This window comes from Capra hircus, chromosome 3 (genome assembly GCF_001704415.2).
Source record: "Capra hircus breed San Clemente chromosome 3, ASM170441v1, whole genome shotgun sequence".
Classification (NCBI taxonomy): Eukaryota; Metazoa; Chordata; class Mammalia; order Artiodactyla; family Bovidae; genus Capra; species Capra hircus.
In genome coordinates, this window is record NC_030810.1 from 27,629,084 (window position 1) to 27,655,668 (window position 26,585).

At 56.6% G+C, this 26,585-nt stretch overlaps 2 protein-coding genes across 4 annotated transcripts in view; one reads left to right on the forward strand and one right to left on the reverse strand.

Annotated features, from left to right (window-relative positions):
- On the forward strand, positions 1-23,374 carry PODN (podocan). 2 transcript variants are annotated; one of them, XM_018044284.1, is made up of 12 exons: positions 1-135; positions 547-645; positions 7,340-7,650; positions 9,025-9,118; positions 10,643-10,707; positions 12,267-12,376; positions 13,487-13,643; positions 13,937-14,052; positions 14,594-15,251; positions 18,539-18,687; positions 19,767-19,974; positions 22,452-23,374. In XM_018044284.1, exons 3-11 carry the CDS (start codon positions 7,345-7,347, stop codon positions 19,945-19,947), a joined length of 1,836 nt encoding a protein of 611 aa, XP_017899773.1. In that variant the 5' UTR covers positions 1-135; positions 547-645; positions 7,340-7,344; the 3' UTR covers positions 19,948-19,974; positions 22,452-23,374. The 2 variants fall into 2 exon arrangements, with proteins under 2 accessions (XP_017899773.1, XP_017899769.1); XM_018044280.1 differs by lacking the exon at positions 547-645.
- SLC1A7 (solute carrier family 1 member 7) overlaps positions 22,740-26,585 on the reverse strand; it is a 53,980-nt gene continuing 50,134 nt past the window's right edge. For both annotated transcript variants that reach the window (XR_001295520.2, XM_005678397.3), the window contains exon 11: positions 22,740-26,403. Coding sequence is in view for 1 of the 2 variants with exons in the window: in XM_005678397.3 (XP_005678454.1) it covers positions 26,185-26,403 (219 nt within the window). In the remaining variant the exon portion in view is untranslated. The remainder of the gene's footprint in view (positions 26,404-26,585) is intronic.

Genomic DNA, 26,585 nt, shown 5'->3' on the forward strand with positions numbered 1-26,585 from the left:
GGCGGGGAGGAGAGAACCCACAACAAAACTTGCGTCGGTCGCCGAGCGCACGGCTCGACTTGAATGGAAGGAGCCCACGCCCGCGGAGCGCAGCCGAGACTCGGGAGAGCGCGGTCGGCCGGCGGGGCGCAGCAGGTACCGGGCGCAGGCGGCCGGGTGGGCCGAGGGCCGGGACCTGGCTGGGCAGCGGACTCGGACTTCCCGCGCTGGTATGACGGCCCCAGCAGCTGGCCCGGAGGGGCCGCGCATCTGGCCCCCTCAGTCAGAGCCCTACCCGGAGGGCGCAGCCGAAGAGATCTGCCTCAGGGGGCGCGACCCTCCGCGATCCCGACCCGGCAGGGGCCTGTTCTCATCTCCGGCGGGAGGCTGGTCCCAGCCCCGGCCCCTCCCGCTGCGCACATCTGGAAAGAATCTGCGGGCGGATGGGAGGGGGGAGTGGAAGGGCGCGGGCAGGCGACAGGGAACGTAGGGGGCAGGTGGAACCGGGGAGGGTAGAGGAGCCCTGTACCTGCAGCCCGGTCGCTGAGTATGCCCGTGTCTATCCAGGTCAGATCATCCCAGGTAGCCCACTCTTCGACCCCTTTACAGACAGAGAAACTGAGGCCTGAAGCGGGGCAGAGATCTGCTCCCAGGACGCGCGGACAGGTGAGGCGGAGCCGCGCGTCCCTGTCCCAAGCCGCTCTGGGCTTGGCTCCTCAGCCCCGCGCCGCGCAGTCGCTCTGAGCCAGAGCTCTCAGCTGGGGCCCTGGTGTCTGTCTGTCTATCCGGCTGCCTCCCCGCTGGGACAGCGGGACTGAGAAGGGGGTTGGGGGATGGCGGCGGAGTGCAGGGTCCGGGGCGAGGCCGGCGCGCCCCAGCGAAGGCGCTCAAAGCTTCCAGGCTGCAGGTCCTTAAACCTCCAGGCTGGCCTGGGCGGGGGATGCGATCCGGCTTTAGAATACCTGATGCGCCGTCAGGTGGAAGAGGGGGCGGCGGCGACCTGCTGGTGGCCTCCGGGGCTGGGGCTGAGGCTGGGGGTAGGCGGTAGCTGCAGCCTGAAGTTCAGGAGAGGAGCAGACGCAAGCGTGCTTGCGGCAGTGATCGTCCGGATCCGAGTCCGGGATGCCCAGAAGGATGCTCACCCTGCACTTTGCAGAGCATCTTGGAAAGATGGAGGGCCACACAAACTGGAGCGTCTACCCTTGGACTTCAAGCTGGTCCGGGAAAGTGATGCTGTGGTCAACCCAGCTACAGAAGGCCCCACTGGGAGCCCCTGGAAGGTCATGTCCCCTTTTAGTGTCCAGGGCCAGCCTATTCAAGTTAAGAAATGTCATATTCACATGAATGCTTTCATGAAATCTTGAGGGAGCATCTTTGTCCCTTCTATCTGAATCTTGGGACAGGGGTGACTTAGTGGTTGCACCTTTAGGCCTGGTAAAGTCCTGCATAAGAGCTCTGACCATGATCTGCTTAGAACCCTTGATAGCTCCCTATCAGCAACCCCTTAGCAGAGTGCCTGATGCCCTTGGAAACTTGACTTTCCCTTCCCTGTTTACCCTTCCTTAAACACACCTCCCTCTTTACCCTCCCCGCATTGTGCCTTTGCTCATGGCTTGCCTTCTGCCTTGAGTGCCTTTTCCTCCCCTTTGTCCACCAGGAGAATCTCTGCTCAGTCTTCAGGACCAGCCCAAGGCTCTGAGCAGGAATCAGAAGACACAAAATCTAATCCTGGCCTTGCCTTTAAAATACTAATGAGTAAACTGAGGGAATCAGACCAGATAATAATATTGTAGATCTTTCCAAGTCTGCCTTTCACAAATACATTCCTTCATTCAGCAAACATTTCCTGAGCACCTGCTCCTTGCCTAGGGAGTCAGGGAAAGCTCAGCTGAGCCCTGAAGGGTGCTGCGGGAACATCACAGAACTCCCTAACCCAGCAGGAGCGGCTTCCCAAGGCACAATAGAGTAGCTGCTTGCTGGGAATGGGCAACTGTGGGAGCCTGCTTTAGTTTTCTCCTCTGCAAAGAAGGAAGACTAATTCTTAGTCTTGGGATTTCTGTTGTAGTCAGTAAGATACAGCTTTGGGGACACATCACAGGGCAGATGCTCAGCAAATCTTTACTGAATTTGAGTGGAGGAGGGAGGTGGTGCTGGGGGCTGAGGATTGACCTCCTGATTATTTGGATCTCCCTTCACTCTCCTTCTTCTAGTCCTGCCTTAACCCCTCATTTAAGCAGTTCTGGGCCTTAAGGTTTGGTTCCCGGGGGGTAGGGGTGGGTGGGTGACAGTGGGTTCCAGCTATTTCCACAGTAACAGTAACCCCAAGTATGTTGCACTTGCTGGGTTCCAGCATCAGCTGGCCACGTCTTTTCATTGACTCCGTATGAGGAGCTCTTATCTCATTGCCTAGACTAGTAAACAGAGGCTCAGAGCACTGAAGCGACTCATCCAGGTTCACACAGCAATTCAAATTGGAACAACTCCCATAGACTGAACTGTCCCTCTCGCCCAACAGTGTGAGCTCTGCTCATGAGGACTGCTCACTGTGGGGACTTCCAAAGCCTCGAAAAACTGTTCTTCCACATACAGGTCCAACATGGCTCAGCACAAAGAAGGGACTTGGGGGCTTATCTTGCTCCACATTCTTAGAGAAACAAAACAAAAAAATTGAGACTCAGATGGGTCGATGATGTCACCAAAGTCACAAGCAAATGAGGTGATGGAACTGGAGCTACCCAGGATCCCAAGGCCCTCAGGGTGGCTGGCCAAGCTGGAAGAAGGGGGACATGGAACTGGGGCCACCACTCTCCAAGCCCTGTCTGTTCCTCCTCCCACTCCCTTGAAACCGCCTCTTCCTCTCCATCCTGCAGCTTAGCAGCTCCCTCCGCCGAGACCAGTCTTATTATCCCTTGCATGCCTCACTGCACAGCCTCTGGGAGCTCCCCACTGGTCCCTCCATAAGCCTGCCTATGCCACACTCCAGTTCTTCAACAACCTCTTATCTCTCCAAAGATTAGGCTTTTGACTTTTTTCTTGGCTTGGACCATGGCCACTGCTCCATCCTCCAACCCCCACAGATACTCTAGTGAGCTTTGCAGAGGTCACGTGAGTGCTCTTGCCCCAGGGCCTTTGCACACACTGATCCCCTTGCTTGTATCACCCATTTCCTTTTGCCTGATAGTCATCCTTCGTGGCTAGATAAAGCATTGCTTTTTCTTGAAGTCTTCTTGGCTTTGGATATACTTAGGCCTCCTCTGGGCCCCTGTGGACTCTAGGTTCCCTCTATCACACCTCTGATGGCACTGGTATTATAATACTCAATTTACACAAAATGTCTAGACCAGCACTGACCAACAGAAATATGAGAACCATCAATGTAAGCTATGTGAGTGACATAAAATTTTCTGGAAGTCATGTTAAAAAGAGTAAAATGAAGCAGGTAAAGCATTTAAAAAAAAATTAATTTATTTTTAACTGGAGGATGATTGCTTTACAATATTGTATTAGTTTCTGCCATATAGCAACATAGTTATAAATATGCCATAGTTATAACATAAATCAGCCATAGTTATAAATACGTGCCCTCCTTGAACCTCCCTCCCACCTTCCACTGTGTCCCACCCCTCTAGGTAGTCACAGAGCACTGGGTTTGAGCTCCCTGTGTCATATAGCAACTTCCCACCCAGCCATCTATTTTACATATGATAATGTATATGTTTCAGTGCTACTCTCTCTATTCATCCCATCCTCTCCTTCCCTCACAGTGTCCACAAGTTTGTTCTCTATGTCTGCATCTCCATTCAATTCAGTTCAGTTCAGTTGCTCAGTTGTGTCCAACTCTTTGCGACCCCATGAACCGCAGCATGTCAGGCCTCCCAACTCCCGAAGCACACCCAAACCCGTGTCCATTGAGTCAGTAATGCCATCCAATTCTCTCATCCTCTGTCGTCCCCTTCTCCTCCCGCCCTCAATCTTTCCCAGCATCAGGGTCTTTTCCAATGAGTCAGTTCTTTGCATCAGGTGGCCAAAGTATTGGAGTTTCAGCTTCAACATCAGTCCGTCCAATGAACACCCAGGACTGATCTCCTTTAGGATGGACTGGTTGGATCTCCTTGCAGTCCAAGGTACTTTCCACTACTATCCTGCAAATAGGTTTATCAGTACCATCTTTCTAGCTTCCATATATATATGCATTAATATATGATAGAAACAGGCAAATTTTTAATAATTTAGCTCAAAATATGCAAATATTGTCATATAATACTATAAAAAATAAATGAGATATTTTCCATTTTTTGTACTATTTGAAATCTATATATACTGCATTTTATACTGATAGCACCTCTCAATTTAGTGTAGCCACATTTGAAGTGCTGATAGCCACATGCAGCCACCATATTGAGCAGTAGCTATGTGAGGATTTTAAGGGCAGCAGCCATACCTGAGTCACTTGTTTGGGTCCTCAGTGCCCAGCTGTGCTTGGCCCAGGGAAAGGCTCCATGGTTTTGTGGTTAAGACCTAGGCTGGGAACTTGGCCTTGCCACTTAACAGTTGTGTTGTATTGGCCAACCCCGTTGGGCCTCAGCTGCTTATCTATAGTGTAGTGGTGATAACATTTTCAATCTGGTTTATATGTTAATATAAATTAAATATTTGTATAGATACAGTGTACATATCCTTACAGATGCAAAACTGAAGGTGAAGGAGGAGAACTAGCTGGTCTAGTGAGCGTATAAGATTTGTGGGGAGGATCCTTCTTGGCCTCCTGCCTTGATTGAATCTGGGGCCTGGGCCTGTGCCCATACTTCACCTCCCAGAGTTTGGATCTGCACTGGGGTCCAACAGGCGGGCGGACAGGCTAGGGAGATGCAGGTGGCTCCAGGGGCTGGAAGCTGTTGAGATAGCCGGAGGGTTATAACGTGCCCTGGGAATGACGGTCAGTAGGCTGGCCAAGGATTTACTGCCCATTTGGTCAGGGCACGAGGCAGAGGCGTGTGATAGGGCAGGCAGGGCCAGGCTGTAGCGTGCATCCATCACTGCTGCTGATGGAGCCTGGGAGCCGTGTGTGCTTGGGCCCCCTGGTTCTCTGCTGCCTCAGGGGCCTGAGTCTGCTGAGGCCTTGTGGACCTACCTATGGGGTCAAGCTAGTCTGGCTGCCGGCCCTCTTCTCCCTCCTCACAGCTTTCTTTCTGGGGCCTTATGCCCCTTTTACAGGGCTCATGTAGGCTGGTGGGCAGTGGTTATTTTACTGGGGTCTGTTGCCTCTTGGAGACTAAGGGCAGGGACCTTATCTACTTTACCTGTATCCCCCAGGCCTAGCACAGGGCTAGATGGGGCCTCACCTTCGAGAGCTGGCTGAGCCAACGAGTGAGGCAAAGCAGTATCTGAAATACCGCAGCAGCCATGGGGCAGCAGAATTCGCTGAAGAATGGAATGTGCAAATCTCCAGTGAGGAGGTGGGCCTAGCACTGGACCAGAAAGGCACAGTCAGGAGCTATGCACTGGAAGGGGAAGAAGCAGGGGGGTTCTGAAGCCGACAGTGTTGTGGTTGGGACATCAATGGTGCCCATGGATTGGATATTAGTGGTGGAGCTAATCAGCAGGGAGCTAACATTTATTGAGCACTTACTGTGTGCAGTACATGCATCCCACTGACTCTCACAGTCTCCCCAACAGGAGAGCTCTGTGCCACCCAGTTGGACGGGGAGGAATGTGAGATTTAGAGGGTGGCAAAGCTTGCCCAGAGTCACAGGACTGATGAGGACCAGAGCAGAGCTCACAGCCCCATCTCTCTGGCTCAGAGCATGCCTGCTTAACCAGACATCAGTATCATCATCAAGCTCCCCGTTTGCTCAACCCTCCCAGACCCAGCATCTCATCAGAGCTTTCTAACCTCTGGGCTGTGATCCCTGGGCTCATGGTGGGAAGAGATGCTCAGGCTGCAGAGTGGGTGCACCCAGGCTTGGACACCTGTCATGTACCTGCGTTGGTAAGCATCACAATAGTGAGAGCAGCCTCATCATCCAGTGGGTGCCAGGGGCTTTGCATCTGCTCTCTTGCTGACTCCCTCCAGGAGTTCTGAGGTTAGATCTGTTATCTGCATTGTAAGGTGAGGAAACAGGCTCAGCAAGGTCAGTGCCACCAAGCAGCAAAAGGGACCTAACCCCAGAGTCTGTGTGCCAGAGCTACTGCTTGTCCCAACTTACGACACCCCAGAGATGTTTGCTAAGTGAGTCTCTTAAAGGGAACTCCAGGGACCAGCCCAGAGCTAAGCCATGCCCATGGCTGCCTTGATGATGGAACCCCAGCATCTTCCTCAATGGCCCAAGGCCATCCCTCTACCTGCTCCTTGTTGCCTGAAGGGACCATGCTGGGGAGAGGTCTCTTGCAGGTGGCAGTTGATCCCGTGAGCACCGCAGGTGCTGGTGAGGGCAGCTGAGGGTGCAAACACCAGAGACAGGACTTGAGGGTTTTTCAGGCAGTAGCAGCTCCATTCACTAATGACTACTCTGTGCACAGCATGCAGGGACAGAGAATGGCTCACAGCCCTGTGTGGAAGAAACACAAAACATCACATTTTCAACTCATGCCAAGCCCTGGGGGAACAGTGATACAGAGGCCTGCGGCATCTCATATGCCAGGGGACCTAACACTGGCGTTAGTTCTTGGAGAAACTGCTGATTGCACAAGAGGCAAGGGGGCGGTTCTGGGCAGAAGGAACAGCACATGCAAAGGCCTGGAGGGAGGAACACGAAACAGACAATAAGCAGGGCAGGTGAGTGTGGGAGCTGGAGGAGAGGCAGGGCCATGTCCTGAAGATCCTGGAATGGCAATCTGAGGTGCTAGGACACCTCAGACCTGTGGTGGCCCAGACCTGTTGCTGGCCCACTGTGACCTGTGGCTGCTCAACCAAGGACAGGCCCCTCCCAGCACTGCCTGTGCCAGGATAGCGAGAGCTCAGCCAAGTCCAAGCCAAGCCCTGCAAGTCCGAGCTCTTCCCAGGCCTCAGCTTTCCTTCCTGTGAAAGGAGGGTACGGATCTCTTGAGGCCAGGACCAGAGAGGGTTCTGGGAGGTTGTGCAGATCTGCTTAAGGACAGGGATTCAGCTCACCTGCCCCCAACTCCCAAACCTGCATCCCCCTCCCCAGCCGCCAGAGGGCAGCGCTGATAAGGGGGTGCGGATGGGAGGGCGGCAGCCCGCAGAGCTGGTGTGTGCCGAGGACAGGGTCCAGAGGGGCTCTGCCCTGTGGCGTGGAAGGCCCCAGCATGACTTCCATGGGCCCTAGTCCCTTGGCTGCGCTACCTGATAGGTTAAGTCAGCCCCGGCCTCTGGGTGAGTCTGAACTGACCCCTCCTGCAGGTACCATGGCCCAGGGCTGGGCGCTGCTGTTCCTGCTGCTGTTGCCGCGGCAGCTGGGAGTGGTGCTCGCCGTGAGGGCCCCAGGGTTTGGCCGAAGCAGCGCCCGCAGCCTGAGCCCCGAAGAGAATGAATTCTCGGAGGAGGAGCCGGTGCTAGTCCTGAGCCCTGAGGAGCCGGGGCGCGGCCCAGCCACCATCGGCTGCCCTCGAGACTGCGCCTGCTCCCAGGAGGGGGTCGTGGACTGCGGCGGCATCGACCTGCGCGAGTTCCCGGGGGACCTGCCTGAGCACACCAACCACCTGTCCTTGCAGGTGAGGTTGGGACGCTGTGCCAATGGTCAGGGTCATCGGGGGCTGCCCCGCACATGGTGGCTCCCATCCTGGAACCACCCCACCCCCACCACAGTCCTTGCCCATGGCCTCCCACCCTCCAGACGCAGGGCGCTAAGGCAGGTCAGACAAAAGGATGCCTCCACCAGGGGCATCCCGGTTCTGACATCCCCGGCACAGAGCACTGTGATGTTATGACCTGCTTTGTCTCGTGGGAGGAGTCTGGGCTGAGGCTGTCTGTAGAGTCCGGACCTGTCTGAGCTCCAACACAGACCTGCCCTCAGCTGACCCTCTGGGAAGACAGGGTACCTCAGACACCGTTACGGACCAGGAAGGTGAACACACAGCAGACCCCCGAGGAGGACCCTGGGGGCTCGGGGGAGTCCAGTGCTGTCCCCAGCTGAGGCCCAGTCTAGATTTGAGAACCTCCCGAAGTGGGACACAGCGTTCCAGATGAGAACTCTGGAGGCGCTGATGCGACCGTAATCACCTTCATGCAGCCCTGAGGGACAGGGAGGGGCTGCCGCACCTGTTTCCAAAGGAGACCAGGCCCAGAGCAGGACAGTGACCGGCCCATGGTCACACAGCCCCCATGGGTCTGCACTGGCGGTGGTGGGAGCCGCAGACCAAGGGACCCTGAGGGAAGGAGACACGCTGAGGACAGGCCTCACCGTAGGTTCATCCACCAAGAAGCTCCTGTGAACCAGCGCTATGCTTCTGGTCCTGTGTGGGCTGCTGGGCAAGTAGGGTGGTCTCAAACATATATTGCCTGTGAGGTGCTCACTGTCTACCTGGGAGACAGAGACCTAAACAGGTAGAAAGAGCAGACAGAGGTTGAAGGACTGATGCTGTGAGGCCAGAGCAGCTCCTAGTCCAGCCCCCAGTCCAACCCAGGAAGGCTTCTGGAGGAGGTGCTACCTGACCCAGGTTTTAAAACATCCCAAGGGGACGTGGGGTCCCCTGGGCCAGGAACCAAAGGTGGGTTTCTGGCTTGGGGAAGGGGGGAATGGGCTGGGGACACTTGTCACTAAGTGGGAACAGTTCTGGAGGGAAGACAGCATTCTAAGTTTGAACTGCCTGTGGATATCTGTGTGTGTGTGTGTGTACGCCTGCGCTCTTAGAAGGGGGGCCACACCTCTGCTGTGGTTACTCCTGTGCCTGCAACACCCACACCTGGGCCTGGCTCAGAGCCATTCCCCAGAGTCTGTCCACCATGGGGCAGAATCCCAATCGAGGGGCCCAACAGAGGAACTGGCTCCTGGGAATGGACTGAGGTGGGTGCAGGCTTCTAATGGGGCAGGAGCCCTGGGCACCCACTTGTGTTGCCTCCTCACCGTCCCCATGTCTCCCCCCTAGAACAACCAGCTGGAGAAGATCTACCCCAGGGAGCTCTCCCGACTGCATCGGCTGGAGACGCTGAACCTCCAGAACAACCGCCTGACTTCCCGAGGTGAGGGATCGCCCAGGGCTGAGGGCTGGGACCCCAGACAGGAACCTAGGTGCCTATGGGGAAAGGCCCGCCCTGTAGACCCTGGCATGTGGGGAAGAGCAGGCCTGGGATGGTCTGCCCTCCAGATCCACGGCAGGTGCTCCCTGTGGTTGCCTAACAGCCACCGCTGGGTGTTTCTGAGACCAGGGAGTCTGATCAAAGGAGAGGCTTCAGAGCAGTTCAGACTCCAGTGTCTGAGGAATCACAGACGGCCTTTAGAATCAAAGCGTGTAGAATCCTGAAATTTTAAAAGTTTTTTTTTTCTGATGATGAAAATAGTTTTTAATTATAGTAGAAATTTTGGAAATACAGAAATTAGAATACAAAAAACCCCACTCATTATCCTGCCACTGCCATCTGAAAAGTGAAAGTAAAGGTCGCTCAGTCATGTCTGATTCTGCAACTCCATGGACTATACAGTCCATGGAATTCTCCAGACCAGAATACTGGAGTGGGTAGCCTTTCCCTTCTCCAGGGGATCTTCTCTTCCCAGGGATCGAACCCAGGTCTCCTGCATTTCAGGTGGATTCTTTATCAGCTGAGCCACGTGAAGTTCATCACTACTGACATTTTGGTATATTTCTTTCCATTAAAAAAAGCATAATTTATACACCATGAAGTTTATCCAACTTAAAGGTATAATCTGATGAGTTTTTATAAGTTTATATGTTGTACAGCCATCACCACAATCCAATCCAGTCCTTTTTCTTTGTGTTTTTAATTCATAGCTGTACTTATAGTATCGATGCTATAACTGTTAAAATTGCTTTGTTTCACTAAGCAGTTAGTTCAGCAGCATTTCTCATGTTGCTGAAAACTCTCCACAGCCATCATTTGACACAGGGTATTCCACAGAGGGATGCCGCGCAGTTTATGTAACTGTTCCCCTTGTTAGATACTTGGGTGAGTCCCAGCATCTGAGGGTCTGGGAGCTCAGAACCAAGTGTCAGAGGCCGACCTCAGGACTGGAGAAGGGCCAGCCTGGCTGGGCTCCCGGTGACAGCTGGCTTCTGACAGCACATCTGCTAGATGGGGCAGGAGAGGGCCAGGTGCAGGGCGGGGGTGAGAGGGGGCTCAGAAGACATCGCCCTGCCCTACCCTGCCTGGGGCTGGGTGTGAGGATTCTCTCTGACCCTCTGGAGCTGTCCCCAGGGGCACACTCCTTCTTGGCAGGTCCTCTGCCCTGTGGCCTGATCTTTTGAGTGCCCATTCCCACCCAGGCTGCCCTGAGGTGAAGGATCAGCCATCTATCAGCGGACACTTGCCATCTGCTCTTCTGAGCCTGAGCCTCTGAGAGCAGGGTTGGGGGTGGGGTGGCACTGAGCAGGCCTGTTGGGACTGGCTGGGTAGGGCCAGAGCCGCATGTGCCCCAGGCAGTGCCTCCCTGTCCTGCCAGGCGGGGTGGGTGTGGGGTGGTCAGTGCTCACGTGCTCCCCTGTAGCGTCTCCTTCATCCAGGGCTCTGACCGATGCCTGTCCTTTGAAGGGCTCCCGGAGGAGGCATTTGAGCATCTGACCAACCTCAATTACCTGTACCTGGCCAATAACAAGGTGAGGGGCCCGCAGTAGGGCAGCGTGTCTGGGGCTGAGCTCAGGGAACTTTCACCAGGGCCTCTTTTGGGCCAGCTGCTGGGTTCCTACTGGTGCTCAGACACAGTCCAGACCCTGCATTTTAACACAGGGCTTCAGAGTGGTCAGATGATGACTGAGGCCAAGGCCTACATCGGTGTAGTGGGGTGAGAGCTCATCCCCATGGGGAGGGTGCATTGGAGGATTTCCTGGAGGGACAGCATTTGAAGGGCCATGAAGGCTAATGGGATTGCAACCAGAGGCCTCAAGGGGGAGGGCACTGCAGTAAAAGGGACAGCAGGAGTGAAGGTGAAAGGCTCTCAGCCTCGCAATATTCGGCCTGTCCCAGGGCTCTGTCCTGGCCCTTCTCTCTACACTCCTAAGGTGACTATCTCCTCCTTGGTCTACAACACCCATCTACATCAAGGCCATGTCCAGAGGCAGTCTCCATGCTTTCCCCTACTCCCATGTGAGACTCAAAGATCCACCTGCCTCCTCAGCATCTTCCCTGGATGTTTGATGGAAATAGAACTACCCGCTCCCCATCCCTGGAAGGGGCATCTCCAACCACCTGCAATACCACTGGTCACGAATCCCGGAGTGCTTGGCTCACCCACGTCTGCTCTCTCTACAGCTCCCCAGCCCCTGCCCTGCCCACCAGCACAGGACAAGCCGCCTTCTCATCTGTGGCCCTTCTCCTCAGAGCAGCCAGAGGGGTTTTTCAAAATCTTGCCCCACTCTAGCTCTATACTGTCCCCTCCCCACTTAAAACCCTCCCAACGGCTTCCCCCTCTGCCCAGGAAGAAACCCACACGTCTCCTTGAGGCCTGCTGACCTGTGTCCCTGGCCCTCCTGGCTTCCTTAACTCATCTCCCCACTGGCTCCCACCCCCAGAACCTGGCAGATCCCCCCAACATGGGCCTCTACTCACTGCCCTTGCTGTGTGGGTGGTCTCCCCCCCCCCATGGCATTTCGAGTGCCGTCATCTCTTCTCCAAGCACCCTACAAAGTCATTCATTGTCTTCAGTCTGTTTGAATTCCCAGCACAGCAGTGATCACTCTCGAAGCTTTTATTCCTTGTGTATCATCTTCTCCACTAGGATGTAAGCTTCTGGTGTGGGTGGTGTGGGCAGGGATCTGTGTCTTGTTCCCTAGGACGTGTCCAGGGCCTGGAACTCTGCCTGCATATTGCAGATTTCAGGGAGTACTGTCAAATAAATGAAGGGTGGATACCGTGGACTGGGGCTGGAGAAACATGGGTGCTCACTGTGCCTGCACAGAGGGCCAGTGTCAGGGGCCAGTGAGGGGCGAGGCCAGGAGAATGGGCAGGGCAGGGGACAAGATGGAGAGATTTAAACGTCAAGCTCAGGACTATGGGGAGCCATGGAGGTTCTGGTTTTGTTATTGGGAACTTTAGAAAGATGGCTCTAGTCGCAGAGAGGAAACAAACTGAAGGGGCTCAGATGAGCAGCAGGCAGTGTGACTCCCTGCTGGCCTCTCACCCTCCACTGGTCTTTCTGCCCCAACTCTTCCCTTTCCAGCTGACCTTGGCACCCCGCTTCCTGCCAAATGCCCTGATCAGTGTGGACTTCGCTGCCAACTATCTCACTAAGATCTACGGGCTCACCTTTGGTCAGAAGCCAAACTTGAGGTCAGAGGTCAGAGGGGGACCCTGGGCTTAGGTTGGGGAAAGGGGGGAAGCTGAGGCAGAGGCTGCAGGCCCTGAGTGGGGTACAGGCAACCCAGAGAAGAGGGATGGACAGTGCATGATGCCCCATGCTCAGGGCTGAGGTGACAGACACCCAGGGCTGCAGGGGCACGGGGTCTGGAGGGCTGACCCCTAAAGGCGTAGAAGGGGTCAGTCCAGAGGTGAGGACAGAGGGTGGGGTCTGGGGAACTGTGGGGAGCAGGTGAGGGCATTTCCCTCCTTGCCTAGCCCCTGGGAAGGGAAGCCTCTTCCAATAGGCAGAGCTGCCCTTGCTGAGAGCTGCTCTGGGTGAGGCCCCATAGCACAGGTATGTGAGCGGGGGTGGTGGGTGGGGTGCTGGGGAGGAGGTGCTGACAGCCTCAGGTGCCACTCTGTCCCTGAATCTGACGCCTCGATTCTCTTCACTCCCCGGAGAAGCCAGTGCTACTGTGTATCGCTCTGTCCCACAGATGAGGAGACTGAGGCCCAAGAGAGGCCATACAGCAAGAAGGAACTGCGTTGCCTATGGACTTCTCTTATTCGTTGTCTTCTCTCCTTGTAGTATGTTAGCTCCATGAGGGCAGGGACTTGTTGGTTCTGTCCACTGCTGTATCTTTAGGATCTGGAACAGTCCTGGCACATAGGGACACTTACTGTATACTTGCTGAATGAATGAGGGGTCACCTCCTCTGAACTCAGATCCTGTGCTGGGCACTGGGAACAAAGAGGTGACAGGGACAGGCTCCATTCTCGAGAGGTCCCACAGAGCTCAGAGCCAGCTGTGTGGACAGGCAGGGACTCCAGGGCTGCAATACTTGGGGAACAAGTGAGAACCCTGAAGGTTATGGAGAAGCAGGGACTGGGGATCAGGAAGTCTTGTTTCTTCCACTAACTTGTAGGGTGGTTCCTTCGTCCCCTCAGCTGTGTAGGGGGAACTGGATTTGGTGGCGTCTGAGGTTGTTGAGATGGGAAGAGGGTGCCCTGGGCCACAGGCCCAACCTGAGCAAGGTCTGGAGGCTCACCAGGTGAGCTGGTGTGGGGGTGGTTGAGGGAGAACCTGAGCCTCGCCCCCAGGTCCGTGTATCTGCACAACAACAAGCTGGCGGACGCCGGGCTGCCGGACAGCATGTTCAATGGCTCCAGCAATGTTGAGATCCTCATCCTGTCCAGCAACTTCCTGCGCCATGTGCCCAAGCACTTGCCACCCGCCCTCTACAAACTGCACCTCAAGGTGGGAGGGAGAGGGCAGGGAGGAGCGCTGCCCGAGCAGGGGGAGAGCCCAGGCACAGTCACGGGCACAGTCGTGAGGCTGCGGGGCCTCGGCACGAGCTGGGGGGCACAGAATCCACTGCAGAGACGCAGACAGAGACCCAGACACCTGGCTGTCAGCCCCACACTGAGTCCTTTAGGCCTGGGCCCTCTCCCCATGGCTCCCCCAGACCCCTCTCCATATCTCATCTCAAGGCTGTGTCCTTGCCCCTTGGCCATCCCTCATGCCCCCTTTCCCACCCTCCCATCTCTCAGAACAACAAGCTGGAGAAGATCCCACCAGGTGCCTTCAGTGAGCTGAGCAACCTGCGTGAGCTGTACCTGCAGAACAACCACCTGACTGATGAGGGCCTGGACAATGAGACCTTCTGGTGAGCCCCTTCCTGGCCTCCGTGTAAGCTCTGCGCTCAGGAGGCCCCTCCCAGGGCTCACGTGGCCGGGTCCTTTTCCACCTGCCCCTGGCCAGTTTTCTCGGAGAAGGAACTTTAAGGCTTCGTGCCTTTGCTGACACTTCTGTCCTGAAGAATAGCGCTATGTAAGTCCTGCCCAAATTCTAGTAAGGCAAGGAAGTGTTTGCAGAGGCTGGCTTCTTGGTGCAAAGTAGAAACTCAAGCATTCTTGTTGAAGGCAGATCTATTTTCAAGCCCAGGGTAGCCTAAAAGGACAAAAGGCTTTAAACAGTCAGTCTTCAAACAAATCCTGTGTCAGAAACCATGCTAGATCCTTCTCACACCAGTGTATCACTGAGTCAAGCTACTGAGAGGCTGGGAGAGGACTGAGTTCCCCAGTCAGCTAGTGGCAGAGCTGGGATGAGTTAGAGGGAAGTCCCCTGCCACCTCCCTTGGGAGTAATGTTGGAAACAAGTGCCACCTGGGCTCCTGCCCACCGACCTCATCGCCCGCTTCCCTCCAGGAAGCTCTCCAGCCTGGAGTACCTGGATCTGTCCAGCAACAACCTGTCGCGGGTCCCGGCGGGGCTGCCGCGCAGCCTGGTGCTGCTGCACCTGGAGAAGAACGCCATCCGGAGCGTGGACGCAGACGTGCTGACCCCCATCCGCAGTCTCGAGTACCTGCTGCTGCACAGCAACCAGCTGCGCGCGCAGGGCATCCACCCGCGGGCCTTCCAGGGCCTCAAGCGGCTGCACACGGTGCACCTGTACAACAACGCGCTGGAGCGCGTGCCCAGCGGCCTGCCCCGCCGCGTGCGCACCCTCATGATCCTGCACAACCAGATCACCGGCATCGGCCGCGACGACTTTGCCACCACCTACTACCTGGAGGAGCTCAACCTCAGCTACAACCGCATCACCAGTCCACAGGTGCACCGCGACGCCTTCCGCAAGCTGCGTCTGCTGCGCTCGCTGGACCTTTCCGGCAACCGGCTGCACACCCTACCGCCTGGGCTGCCACGCAACGTGCACGTGCTGAAGATCAAGCGCAATGAGCTGGTCGCCCTGGCGCGTGGGGCGCTGGCCGGCATGGCCCAGCTGCGAGAGCTCTACCTCACCGGCAACCGGCTGCGCAACCGGGCCCTGGGACCCCGTGCCTGGACTGACCTCTCCGGTCTGCAGGTAAGCGGCCAGGGCCGTGCCCATTCAGGGTACTACTGGTCGGGCTCCCCTGAGCCCACCTAGCTACTGGGCCCGGGTGAGCAGGTAGCAGGCGGGCAGGGCCTCTAGAGAAGGGCCTGCTGGGCAGCCTGGGCATTAGGGCATGGAGCCTGGGCTATGCCAAGGGTCTAGGCTCATGGTATAGCAGTGCACGGCAGAGTTCAGCTGGCAGGCAAGGCAGAGCTTTCCAGAGCTTGCAGGGACAGGCTTGAGGAACCCTGTAGGGACAAGGGGAGGTCATGGCTGCAGGTTGGGGGGGCATTGTCCAGGAGGACTGAAGGACAGGGACAGTTCAGGTGGCGTGAGTGGGCATAGGATAGGTACCTGGAGAAGGCTGGGCTTGGGGGAGGGGAGGCTGGCAGGTGCCTGAGGTGGGCTAACCTCACCAGGCTGCAGAGTCTAGAGGGGTGAACTTGGGGCTTCTGGGACTGGCCAGTGGCTGCGGCTCCTGTAGCCACACCTGAGACAGGAGGTCTGTGTGGCCATGTGAACTAAGCCTCCTTGGTTACAAGTGAAGCCTCCTGACACAGTGAAGGGCTGAAAGGGAACTTCATTAAGGAACCTGGGAGGCTCTGCTGTTTTACCAGGCCCCCCTCTCCCAAATGTCCTCAGCCTTTTCGCAAGGCTCTGCTCAAATATCCCCTCATTGGGAGGTCTTCCTTCGCTGCCTGCCACCTTCCTCTGCTTTGTTTTTCTTTATAACCTCTTCCCTCCGACAGTAGGTCATCTGTTTACTTGTTTGTTTTCCGCTCTTCCTGCTAGAACAAGGCGCAGGCGTTTTAGTCTGTTGTGTTCACTGCTGGACCAGGGCCCTGGCTGTGGGAGGCACACAGTACATGCTTGTCAGGGGAGCTGTCAGGGTGGGGATGTCTGAGCGGAGTGCAGGGGAGAGGCCCTGAGAGTGGGAGGCAGGGAGTTGGGGCTGAGCCCCGAGGGTGAGTGGTGGGAGGCCGCTGGTCCTCCAGGAGCAGCCAGGGTCTCCCCCACCCAGAGAGCCCAGCTGCATGTCAGACACCAGGGTCCAGCCACCTGTGCCAGCCTCTCTTGTGCCACTTCTTAAGGGGCCCCAGCCCCATTGCCCTCTCCTCCACACCTGCTCCTCCTGCTGCACTGGCTAACTTGCTGAAGGGGGTGACACCCACCTGGGTGTCCACAGGAAATGTGGACGCTGCCCTGCCACCCCCTTTTCCATATCATCTGACCCCCACTGCCCATTGTTACTGAACCTGCCCTCTCTATCATGACACCTCCCCATCTCTCCACTTCTCTCCATCCTACTGGTCATATCAGAAGATCAAGTCACCCCCATTTCTTCCTGGACCTCAGCTTCCTAGGAGCATTTCACTCCTATATTCCACATGCAATCAGCAGGTATCTTGAAAAAATACAAAAACAAACATGCTCACTGTATACCCACCCAGAACCCTTCTGTGGCTCCGCTTTAGAACCCAGACCAGAATCCTGGCTGTGATCTTCAGTGCCTGGTCTGCCTCTGCTCCCAGCTGAGCTTCTTGGTTTCCCAGGTGCCCTGGACTTTGTTTATACTGTCCCCTCAGCCGGAAGGCCAGTGACACCTACTCATTCATTCTACAAGCTGATACCGAACCCTCCCCACATGCAGACCCAGTTCTAGAACTGAGGACCTAGAGGGGAATAAGACAGATCCAGAGTCACTGCCCTCCTGCTGCTGCTGCTGCTGCTAAGTTGCTTCAGTCGTGTCCGACTCTGTGCGACCCCATAGACAGCAGCCTACCAGGCTCCCCCATCCCTGGGATTCTCCAGGCAAGAATACTGTAGTGGGTTGCCATTGCCTTCTCCAATGCACGAAAGTGAAAAGTGAAAGTGGAGTCGCTCAGTTGTGTCTGACTCTTCACGACCCCATGGACTGCAGCCTACCAGGCTCCTCCACCCATGGGATTTTCCAGGCAAGAGTACTGGAGTGGGGTGCCATTGCCTTCTCTGCACTGCCCTCCTAGAGCTTATCATATACCTAGGACTCAGCTCGGTTGTCACCTCCTCCAGGAAGCCACCAACGATGGGCAGGTTAAATGGCTGTCTGGGTGAGTCCAGTCAGGAGTGGGGTATTTGGTGAAGACCTTCCTCAGCCTGTGGGATCTTTGTTCAAGCAGCTGCTCTCACTGCTCCAGAGCGCCCACCTGTGTTGGCTGCCCCCCCGACCTGACTGGGCTGGGTCGGGCCCCTCCCCGGCCCCCTTATCTCAGCCCCGTTCTGCTGCTGTCATTGCCAGAGTGTTGTGACCATCTCCCCTGCCAGCCTGACTTCCCAGCACAGAGGAAGTGTCTCAGGGATTCCATGTCCCCGTTGGCCACGGGCACTGAGGAGGTCTAGAATGAATGAGGAAGCCCTGGATCCGTGTGGAAGGAACCCAGTGGGGAGCAGGGAGCCCTGCTGATGGAGAAGGTGACAGGGAGGCTCCCTAGGGTGCCTGAATCATGTGATTCCCTGCATCTGGAATCTGGATTTATGGCCCCCCATTCCCTGGCCCTGAGCCCCAGCCTGTCAGCGTAAGGAGGGAGCTTGAGATGATGGAAGCCCACCCGTGGCTACACAGGTGTGTATCAGGGCAAGGGTGCTGACAGCCCGAGGTGCAGGCAGTGAGCCAGGCCCAGGCACGTCCAGGTCTCCTTCCCGCGGCAGCTGTGCTCTGCTCCCTGGGAAAACCACCATTTCCCTGGCCACGTGCTTCCTGGACTCTAGGCCTGTGGTGGGTCTGACACTGACCAGCCTGGGGCCTGGTTGCCATGCCAGGGTCACTGTGGCCCTTGAATCCTGGCCCTCGGCCCCTGTCCACGTGGGCCCTGAGATCCACAAAGGAGCAGCCCCGCCCCTATCCTCATCTGACAAAGTTGGGTTGCAATTTAAAGACTGGAGGACACCTAGTCCCTGCCCTTCTGAGGTCTTTAGTCTGAGGGAGGTGACAGGTGTGTTAAGGAGGACGGCCTTTAGCACCCAGGCACTGTGGCTGTGAATTCATGTGGCCAGATGGAAGGAGCAGGGTAGGCTAGACGCCAATTAGAACAAGGATTCAGAGTCACAAGCCCCAACTTCCAGCCTCTGCGGGCCCTATGGCCTGCGATGGATCTCTGAACCTCTCCGAGCCTCTGTTTTCCTGTCTGGAAATGGGGATAGTTATAGAGCCCGCCTCACAGGGTTATGAGATTTAGAATGCTCCGGGTCAGTGGGAGCTTGCTTGTCAAGTGCTGTATCTGCCCTGCTCACCCCTGCAGCTGCTCGACATTGCCGGGAATCAGCTCACGGAGATCCCCGGGGGGCTCCCAGAGTCGCTGGAGTACCTGTACCTGCAGAATAACAAGATTAGTGCTGTGCCCGCCAATGCCTTTGACGCCACACCCAACCTCAAAGGGATTTTTCTCAGGTAGGAGGCCCTGCCCCTGCCCCTCAGGGGGCTGCCCAGCTCCAGCAGAGGGATCAGGGCCCATGGGAACCACTCACAGGTAGAGGTCAGTGCTTGAAGCAGTGCTTCCATTGAGCAGAGCCCTGGTTACAGCACAGAGCCCCAGTGAGCTCCTGTTCCCTTAGCTCTCAAGGGTGGAGACGGTCCTGGCCAGGCCTGGTGGGGTCCACTGGTTTGTGAAAGGGCTTTGGAAACTTTAAAAAGCAGAACTTGTGGGCATTCTTGATGTTCCTATGGCAGGAAGGGACCACAGAGAGCATCTTCCCAATTTACAGCTGGGAAAGCTGAGGCCCAGAAAGCACAGGTGACTGCTGTGTCCACAGCCAGACAGGCTGGGCCTGGGCCTCAGACCCAGGATAGCAGATGTTCAGGTCATCACTGGGTTCTAGGGGTTTAGGATGATTCAGAGGACCTGGCTCCCCAAGGAGAGCAGAACCAGAGTGGTTTTTCCCACCATCCCCCTCCAAGTCAGACAGATCAGAGAAAGGCAACATGTACACTCCCAGGGGCTTTGTGGCCCAGAAGACTCAGGCTGGGTGACATCAGGGTGCAGTGTGACCTATGCCTCGGCTCCTGCAGGAGACTAAGGTACAGAGAATTGAGGGGGCCTGAGATCAGAGTCCAGCCTTCCCCTTCCCAAACATGTGTCCCCAACCCACAGTGGCCCTGGCCTTTCCTGTGCCCCTCTACACCCAGCACCAAGGTGACTTCAGGCTGGCCACAGAGCATCCTCAGACCTCCAGGTTAATGCCAATGGGCAGGCAGGGAAGACTTGCCTGTGTCTGCCACCCTCAGATCATAGTAAGAGCATATATGGCGGAGGCCTTCTCTCCTCTGTATGGGGTCACCCTTCCCCGCTGCACTAGCCACACAGAATACCTTGAACTCCCTGTGATGGCCTGGACTCCTAAGCCCCCTTCTTTTGTGCTTGCTTCATGTCTTCCTGGAGGGCCTGTCCCTTCCACTTCACTTCTGGGCTGGGTCACTGTGGGGACACTGTTCGGCTAATGGCACAGACCTCACGTGGGTGCCCTACACAGGTTTAACAAGCTGGCCGTGGGCTCCGTGGTGGAGAGTGCCTTCCGGAAGCTGAAGCACCTGCAGGTCTTGGACATAGAGGGCAACTTTGAGTTTGGTGACGTTTCCAAGGACCGGGGCCGGTTGGAGAAGGAAGAGGAGGAGGAGGACGATGACGACGAGGAGGAAGAGGAAAGGCGATAGTGCCTGGGAGAACAGGATCTGACGTAGGTGGGTGGTCTGTGTGGGGCGCCCTAGCCTGCTTCACCACATTCCTGCCCCTGACCCCAGTCTAGGGTCTTTCTGCCCATTCTCCACCCTCTGTACCCTGCTTCATTGTTCATTTTGCAAATCTGTTAGAGCTCTCAGTGTGCTCAGGCCCTGGGTGTGAGGTTGGGGATGACAGCATGCCAGGGGAGGCTGGCCTGTGCCAGGGCCTCCATCCACAGCAATGCATCCCTGATGGGACACACCCAGGAACTGGGAGGGAGGAAGCAGGGAATGGATATGGGGGCCCACAAGCAGGCTACTGCTGCAACCCAAGCCAGAGATGCTGGAGGTGGGCAGTGAGGATGCAGACAAGCAGATGGGCCTGAAAGGAGGTCTGGAGGTGCAGACTTGAGGGGCCCAGCTAGTCCTGCTGGACATGGGGTGAGGGAGAAGACAAGATCCCAGTTCTAGCCTGGAATTCCAGGTGGATGATAGTACTAGAGGGGCAGGTCTGGTGAGGGGAATGGTGAGTTTGGAGGGCACTGGGGAGCTTCCCAGGGTGGACTGGCTATTTGGATCTGGGGCTCCAGAGTGAGGTCTGGCTGGAGAGGGAGGTCCAGGAATCATAGACCTTGAAACAGTCCCTGAGGCCTCGAGAGGCTGGGGGAGCTCTCCAGGGAAAGAGGAGGGAAGGGGATTGCCAGCTGGAGGGGAGCGGCGGGAGGAAGGGGACAGAGCACCAGGGGAGGGAGGCAGAGCTGCAGACAGCCCAGGACAGAGGGCCATCACACGCGCACACAGTGCACCCACGTGCACACACTCACACTGACTCACACTCACCGAAGCATGCACACACATGCACAAAGCAGACACTCAAACACACACCGTACGTGTGCACACACAGACACACTCGCACGTACTTTACTGTGTATTCACAGATGCAGGGCAAGCACACCATTGCATATACTCATGTGCGCGTGCCTGTGAGTACATGCACGCATGCTGCCCCAGGCACATATGCCCTTGTGTGCACATGTGCACACACACACACACACATGCATGCCTGTTATGCATCCGTGCACAGGAAGTGGAAGGAATCAGCTGTGTGAGCACAACAAAGAGACTGATGGAGCTGAGCATGGCCACGGACCCACTGGACTTATCTACAGGGAGGTCACCGTGACCTTGTGGGGAGCAGTTTCAGGGGCAAAGAGGGTGGAGAAGGTGGCTGGAAAGGAGAGGGTTCAGGGATTATAGACAAGTCTGTCGAGAAGTTTGATTGTGAAGAGATGAGTGAGGCTGGTGGTGGGAAGGATGCATGAAGCTCAGGCAGGATTCTGTTCACGCTGGGCCCTTTTTAAGCAACAGAACTGGTTTGAATGCCAATGGGGAGGGGCCTATGTTGAGGGAGGAGTTAAAGGCATAAGAGAGGAGAGCTGGGTGTAGCCACACCTGTGCAAGCAGGAGGAAGGACTGGCTTGGGCAGGAGGGTCAGTTCTCCAGAGGCTACAGTCACATGCAGGTCAGCGGCTTCGTGGCTGGATGTGAGGTCACACCTGCCCGATGCCTTCTGGTTTCTCTTTGCAACAGATACTCAGCAGACCAGGGTGGGTGTGGAGACGATGGCCAGTTGGATTCATCCATGGCTGAGGTTTTGGCCAGGAGTGTGAGACAGGAAGGCAAGGAACAAGGAAACTGAGGGTACTGGCAAGAGAGAGGCTGCCTTGCAGATGCTGGGGCTCAGGCTGGAAAGGGAAGGGGTGAAGATGGGGGGGGGGTTGGTCTCCTGGGGGAAGAGGTTGGAGGGTGGGCATGGTGGTGGGGAGTAGCCAGGAGAGGAGGTGTGGTCAGGCGAGATATCAGAGTAAGCTGAGCTGGGGATCCAGGGGCCACTGGTCACTATTAGGATGTTGAATTGAAGTAGGGTCTGAGACAGAGAGGGGTCTGAGTGGGGTTGAGGATCCTGCTGAGGACATAGGGAGGAGGGAACAGGGGTCTAGCTGATGGCAGAGAGAGGGGTGAGTGTGCTGGGCTTGCTACCTGATTATAGAGGGCGACCCCAGAGGCAGTGCTTGGGAGTCACCTTTCTTGACTCCTGGGCCCAGGGGCGTGAAGATGGAGCCCCTTATCTCCATGCATTGTCCTCGGGCAGAGCCAGGGGTCAGTGACTGGGGTCACTAGCCATTCAGTGGGGGTGCTGGGGCCCTCAGGAAGGCACTGTGGGTCCCAGGGTAGAGAGAATCTGCCCCTCTGGAGGACATTGGCCACAATCAGCAGCCCCAGGAGAGGCCAAAGGGGTCCAGAGGTTTCCAGTCCATACCAGGCCCCCAGGAGCACCTCCCAGGGGGCGCCCCCTGCACTGGCTCTGTACTCCCAGGGCAACTTCCCCTCGGGCCTGCAGTTGCTTGACCCTGCCAGAGTCTAATCCCTTTGGCCCCAGCTGGGCTTGGTGGGCAGGTCTGCCTTGGCCTCCCCTGACTCGCCCGCGTGTTCTGCAGGACGACGGACCGCTGGAGCCTTTCTACAGCACATGCCTGAGCCCTGCACGCCCCCACTCTGCCTTGCTCACAGACACTCCCAGCGCAGCGCCCACCAGGCCCCACTCCACACATAGGCTGGACCCAGTCTCCCCTCCCCACCCCTTCCTGCAGTCCATCCACAGCCAGACACCCACACACCCACCACAGCTGCACAGCATCCTCCAAACATCCCCCTGTTGGCCCCACACTCAATGCTGCCCTCAGTCCCTGGGTCCTACAGACGAGGCAAAGGGTCTGACCAGCCCCAGCACTCATGGGTACCTACTCCCTGCCCTGTGGACACATGTACACACACACACACACACACGTCACATGCAAATAGCTCTTCTCGACCTCTGCCACCAACAGCTCTTGCCCCAGCCAGAAATGGCCAGCTCGCCGTCTGTCTGTCTGCCCCCTCCATCTGTCCCTTGGAGAAGACAGAGTTATCTCCATGCTATCTGCGGCCAGGTGCCTGCACCCTCTGGAACTCGCAGACTGGGTTTTCTTCCTTTCTCTCCATTTGGGGAAAAGAACCTTCCGGACTGCTGCGTTGGCCCACCGGTCATGCTCCCCAAGGCTGGGGCAGTCATTCCCCGCCAGGCCCTGGCCGGCCCAGACACAGCTTTGCTGGATGAGCCCCACTGAGGCCAGAGGGAAGGTCTGAGGCTGCTGAGGTCTTGGACTTGAGCTTGGCGGAGGTGGTGGGGCTAGGTGGAGCAAGAGCGAAGGGCCCAGCTGCACCGATGAGAGAACATTTTTATTCTTTGGGCCTGAGGGGAGTTCTGGGTGCCTTTTTTTTTTTTTAATTCTTTTTTTAAGGAAAAACAATGATAAAAACTTCAAAGCTGATTTTTCTTGTTACAGAAAAACTAATATAAAAGCATTACCCCTGTCTGGCAGCCTGTGGCCGTGTCTGTGTGTGCTTCCTGCCAGGTGCTGGGCTCAGGCCTGGCCGCCGGGCAGGACCCAAGCACTTCAGCACCTTCTGACCAGCAGGAGTCAGTGCAGAGTTCAGTTCTGGGGGCCCACAGAGTCATCCCATAGAAAGAATTCCAGGGACGCAGGGTTTAGGTGAAGGTGAGGTGGCCTGGAGGCACGTGCAGCCCCTCAACTCGGTGGGGGTCAACAGGTTGGGCCGGGACCACCACACAAAGCCTGTGAGCCCACCCTGTGTTCCCAAGTGGCTGAGCATCCAGGCAGAGGACCTGCAGGCTTTGGGCTGCTCAGAGTTCCTGGGCACTGAGAGGGCATGACTGATGGGGTCTGTCCCATAGCAGATGCTGGGATGCAAAAGGGGCTGGAGGCAGGCTTGGGAACTGGAGCAGAACCCTCCTCAGGGCCTTGGTCCCTGCAGGCTTGCCCAGAGGTGGCAGACTAGCTCAGTGTGTCACCATCACCACCGGGGCCAGAGCTGGGCCAGAAGAAGGCAGCCCCCAGCTCAGAGCAAAGAAGAACATCTGCCAGGCAGAGCTGTCCCACAGTGGATCACATGCCCCGGAAGTGGTGGCCCCCCGCCACTAGAGGTGTGTAAGCACGCTGCTGTTGAGCCCAGTAAAGAGCAGCTTCCTGACCTGTATGGAGCAGACACCATTGCTCAAAGAGATGAGCTACAGGAAGGGGGCCAGGCACACCATGCGAAGAGTTAGCTGGACATTTGATCTGTCATAGGTGATTAGGCCTTAAGAAAGGAAGGATGCTCCCAAGGTGGATTCTACAGCCTCTAGCCTTATAGTGAGAAGGGGAGCCTAGGGCCCTTCCTGGACTCTTCAGACTATGACCCTGGGAGGAAGATGGAGGTAGTTCAGGAGTGGGGCCTGGGAGGCAGGTGGCTGTTTTTGTTCAGCCGACTCTTGCCGACCCCATGGACGGCAACACGCCAAGCTTCCCCATCCTTCACTGTCTCCTGGAGTTTGCTCAAACTCATGTCTATTGAGTCAGTGATGCCGTCCTACCATCTCATTCTCTGTTGCCCCCTTCTCCTCCTGCCTTCAGTCTTTCCCAAGCATCAGGGTCTTTTCCAGTGAGTCGGCTCTTCGCACCAGGTGGCCAAAGTATTTGGAGCTTCAGCCTCAGCATCAGTCTTTCTACTGAATATTTAAGACTTGATTACCCTCCTGATTCTCTCATCCCCTCCCCCAGCTTCATGGGCTCCATGGTGCAAAACCCTGGGGCTGTATCTTCTCCCCAAAGTGCATCCAGAGCAGGCTGTGTGGCCAGGGTCTTCTGTGTCCCCTGTGAGCCTCCTGGAGACACTGTGAGGCTGCAGAGAGCAAGAGAAGGAGAGTCTGAAAACTTCTTGGGCACGCCCCCTGCTTAGAGCAAAGCATTCACAGATGGGAGCCAGGCTGGCTGAAGAAATGTGTTTCTTTTGTGAGGACTGACCTCAGGGTCCTGCCTGTAGAACCCAGGCTATGAGCAGGGTGGCCTGTCCACACCGTGGTTCCCAGACAGGCCCCTGGGCAGCCCAGCGTGGGCTCTGCTTCCTGCATGTATCGGCTCGAGCAGGCCTGTCCTCGCTCTGGCCACCAAGACAGGCTCGTCCGCACTCTGGCTGCGCAGGCAGGCCCGTCCACACACTGACAGCCCAGACAGACCTGTCTACACTCCAGCTATGCAGACAAGGCTGTTTACATTCCGGCTTCCTGGACAGCCCCGTCTGTACTCGGACTGCCCAGACAAGCAAGTCTGTGCTTTGCCTGTATTAACCCAATAAAGAAATGCTGGTTTGGGTATGGTCACTAAGCCTACAAGATTTGAAAAACAAAATACCTTTATTTAGTTATCATTGAACTTGCAAACACAGAAAGGAATAGAAAATCTAACTCCTCTTCATCACATGGGCTTTGGGGCGGGGGGTGGGGAGAGTGCTGACCCCAGGGCCATCTGGGCAGCTTGACTGAAACATCCCAGGTGAGTCTGCGTCCCCAGTCCTGGCTGGCTCACCTGTCCAATGGGAGACTAGCCCGGGGGTTTCTAAGGGCCCTGCAGCTCTGGTGAAGACATCTTCATCTCCACACCAGATGAGCTTTATGAGACAGAACTGCTAGGTCAGGAGACGGGACGGGCTGTGGCACGTGGAAGGCTGTGGGTCTCGGCTTTAGGCTGGGCCCATCCTTGGGGAGAGCTGTTGGTCTGAGGCCACGTGTTATGAGGCTGGGTGGGGGCGGACCTGGGCTGGGACACAGCTGGGGCAGAACCAGGACATTGCTATGTCTTTGTAAATTGAAAGCAGTGGCGGCTCTGGGGCTCCTGGAGGGGGCAGAGCCTCCCTCTCGGCATCTGACCCTGCAGCCATCCCTGTCCTCTGGCAGGGAGTGGCCAGGGCTTGAAAGACTTGAACTAGAGTCCTAGTCCTGATATCACTTGTTCCGAGACCTGGGGCAAGTGTTTTCAGCTTTCAGAGCCTCAACTTTGTGATCCAGAAAGTGAGGACCATACCCCTGCCTGCCACCCGCACAGGCCAACCCAGTGGAAATGTCACAGTCGGGGCTCAGGCTACGCCTGCCTGTAACTCTCCAGCTGGGATCCCCACGTGCAGTCTTTCCCCTTTCTAACAGTCCACTTTCCATCAGGTGGAGCCCATTCTGGACCCTCAAGGGTGGGGAGATAGTGTGAGCCTGGCCCTTGTGCTCAGGAAAGTAGTGAATTGAGATCCTGCCCTTGGCCCCTAACCCTGGAGGCCTTCCCCAGGCCCTGTAGCTCCTCAGGTTCAGACGTTGGTCTCAAGCTCGCTGATCTCAATGGTGCAGTGGTCCAGACTGGTGGTAGCTGGTTCCTCATCCTGTTCCACCTGGACGGGGACGTGGTGGGGACAGGAGGGTCCCAGGGTCAGCTCTGCGGCCTCAGCTACACTCTTCACACAGCCATTCTGCTGAGTTGCCACAATCTCCTGGAGGCTCACAGGCTTGGTCTCACAGGGCAGCAGTTTCTGGGGAGAGGAAACAGGTCTTGGCAGCAGCAGGAGGGACTGAGGTTAGACAGTAGGGAGGACTGGACAGGCAAAGGGCTGGGGACAGCCTGATTGGTTTTCCTACAGACATGCTGTGAGACCTTGCTAGGTCATAGGGCCTCTTTGGGTTCCAGTTCCAAGTTGTCCTGCCTCCTGGGACT

What these genes read in the sequence shown, in the direction of transcription:
- PODN (XM_018044284.1), top strand. Translation starts at nt 7,345, where the DNA reads ATGGCCCAGGGCTGGGCGCTGCTGTTCCTGCTGCTGTTGCCGCGGCAG. An exon ending in CCAACCACCTGTCCTTGCAG is followed by an intron (nt 7,651 to 9,024) that starts GTGAGGTTGGGA and finishes TCTCCCCCCTAG; the next exon opens with AACAACCAGCTGGAGAAGAT. An exon ending in CTCAAAGGGATTTTTCTCAG is followed by an intron (nt 18,688 to 19,766) that starts GTAGGAGGCCCT and finishes TGCCCTACACAG; the next exon opens with GTTTAACAAGCTGGCCGTGG.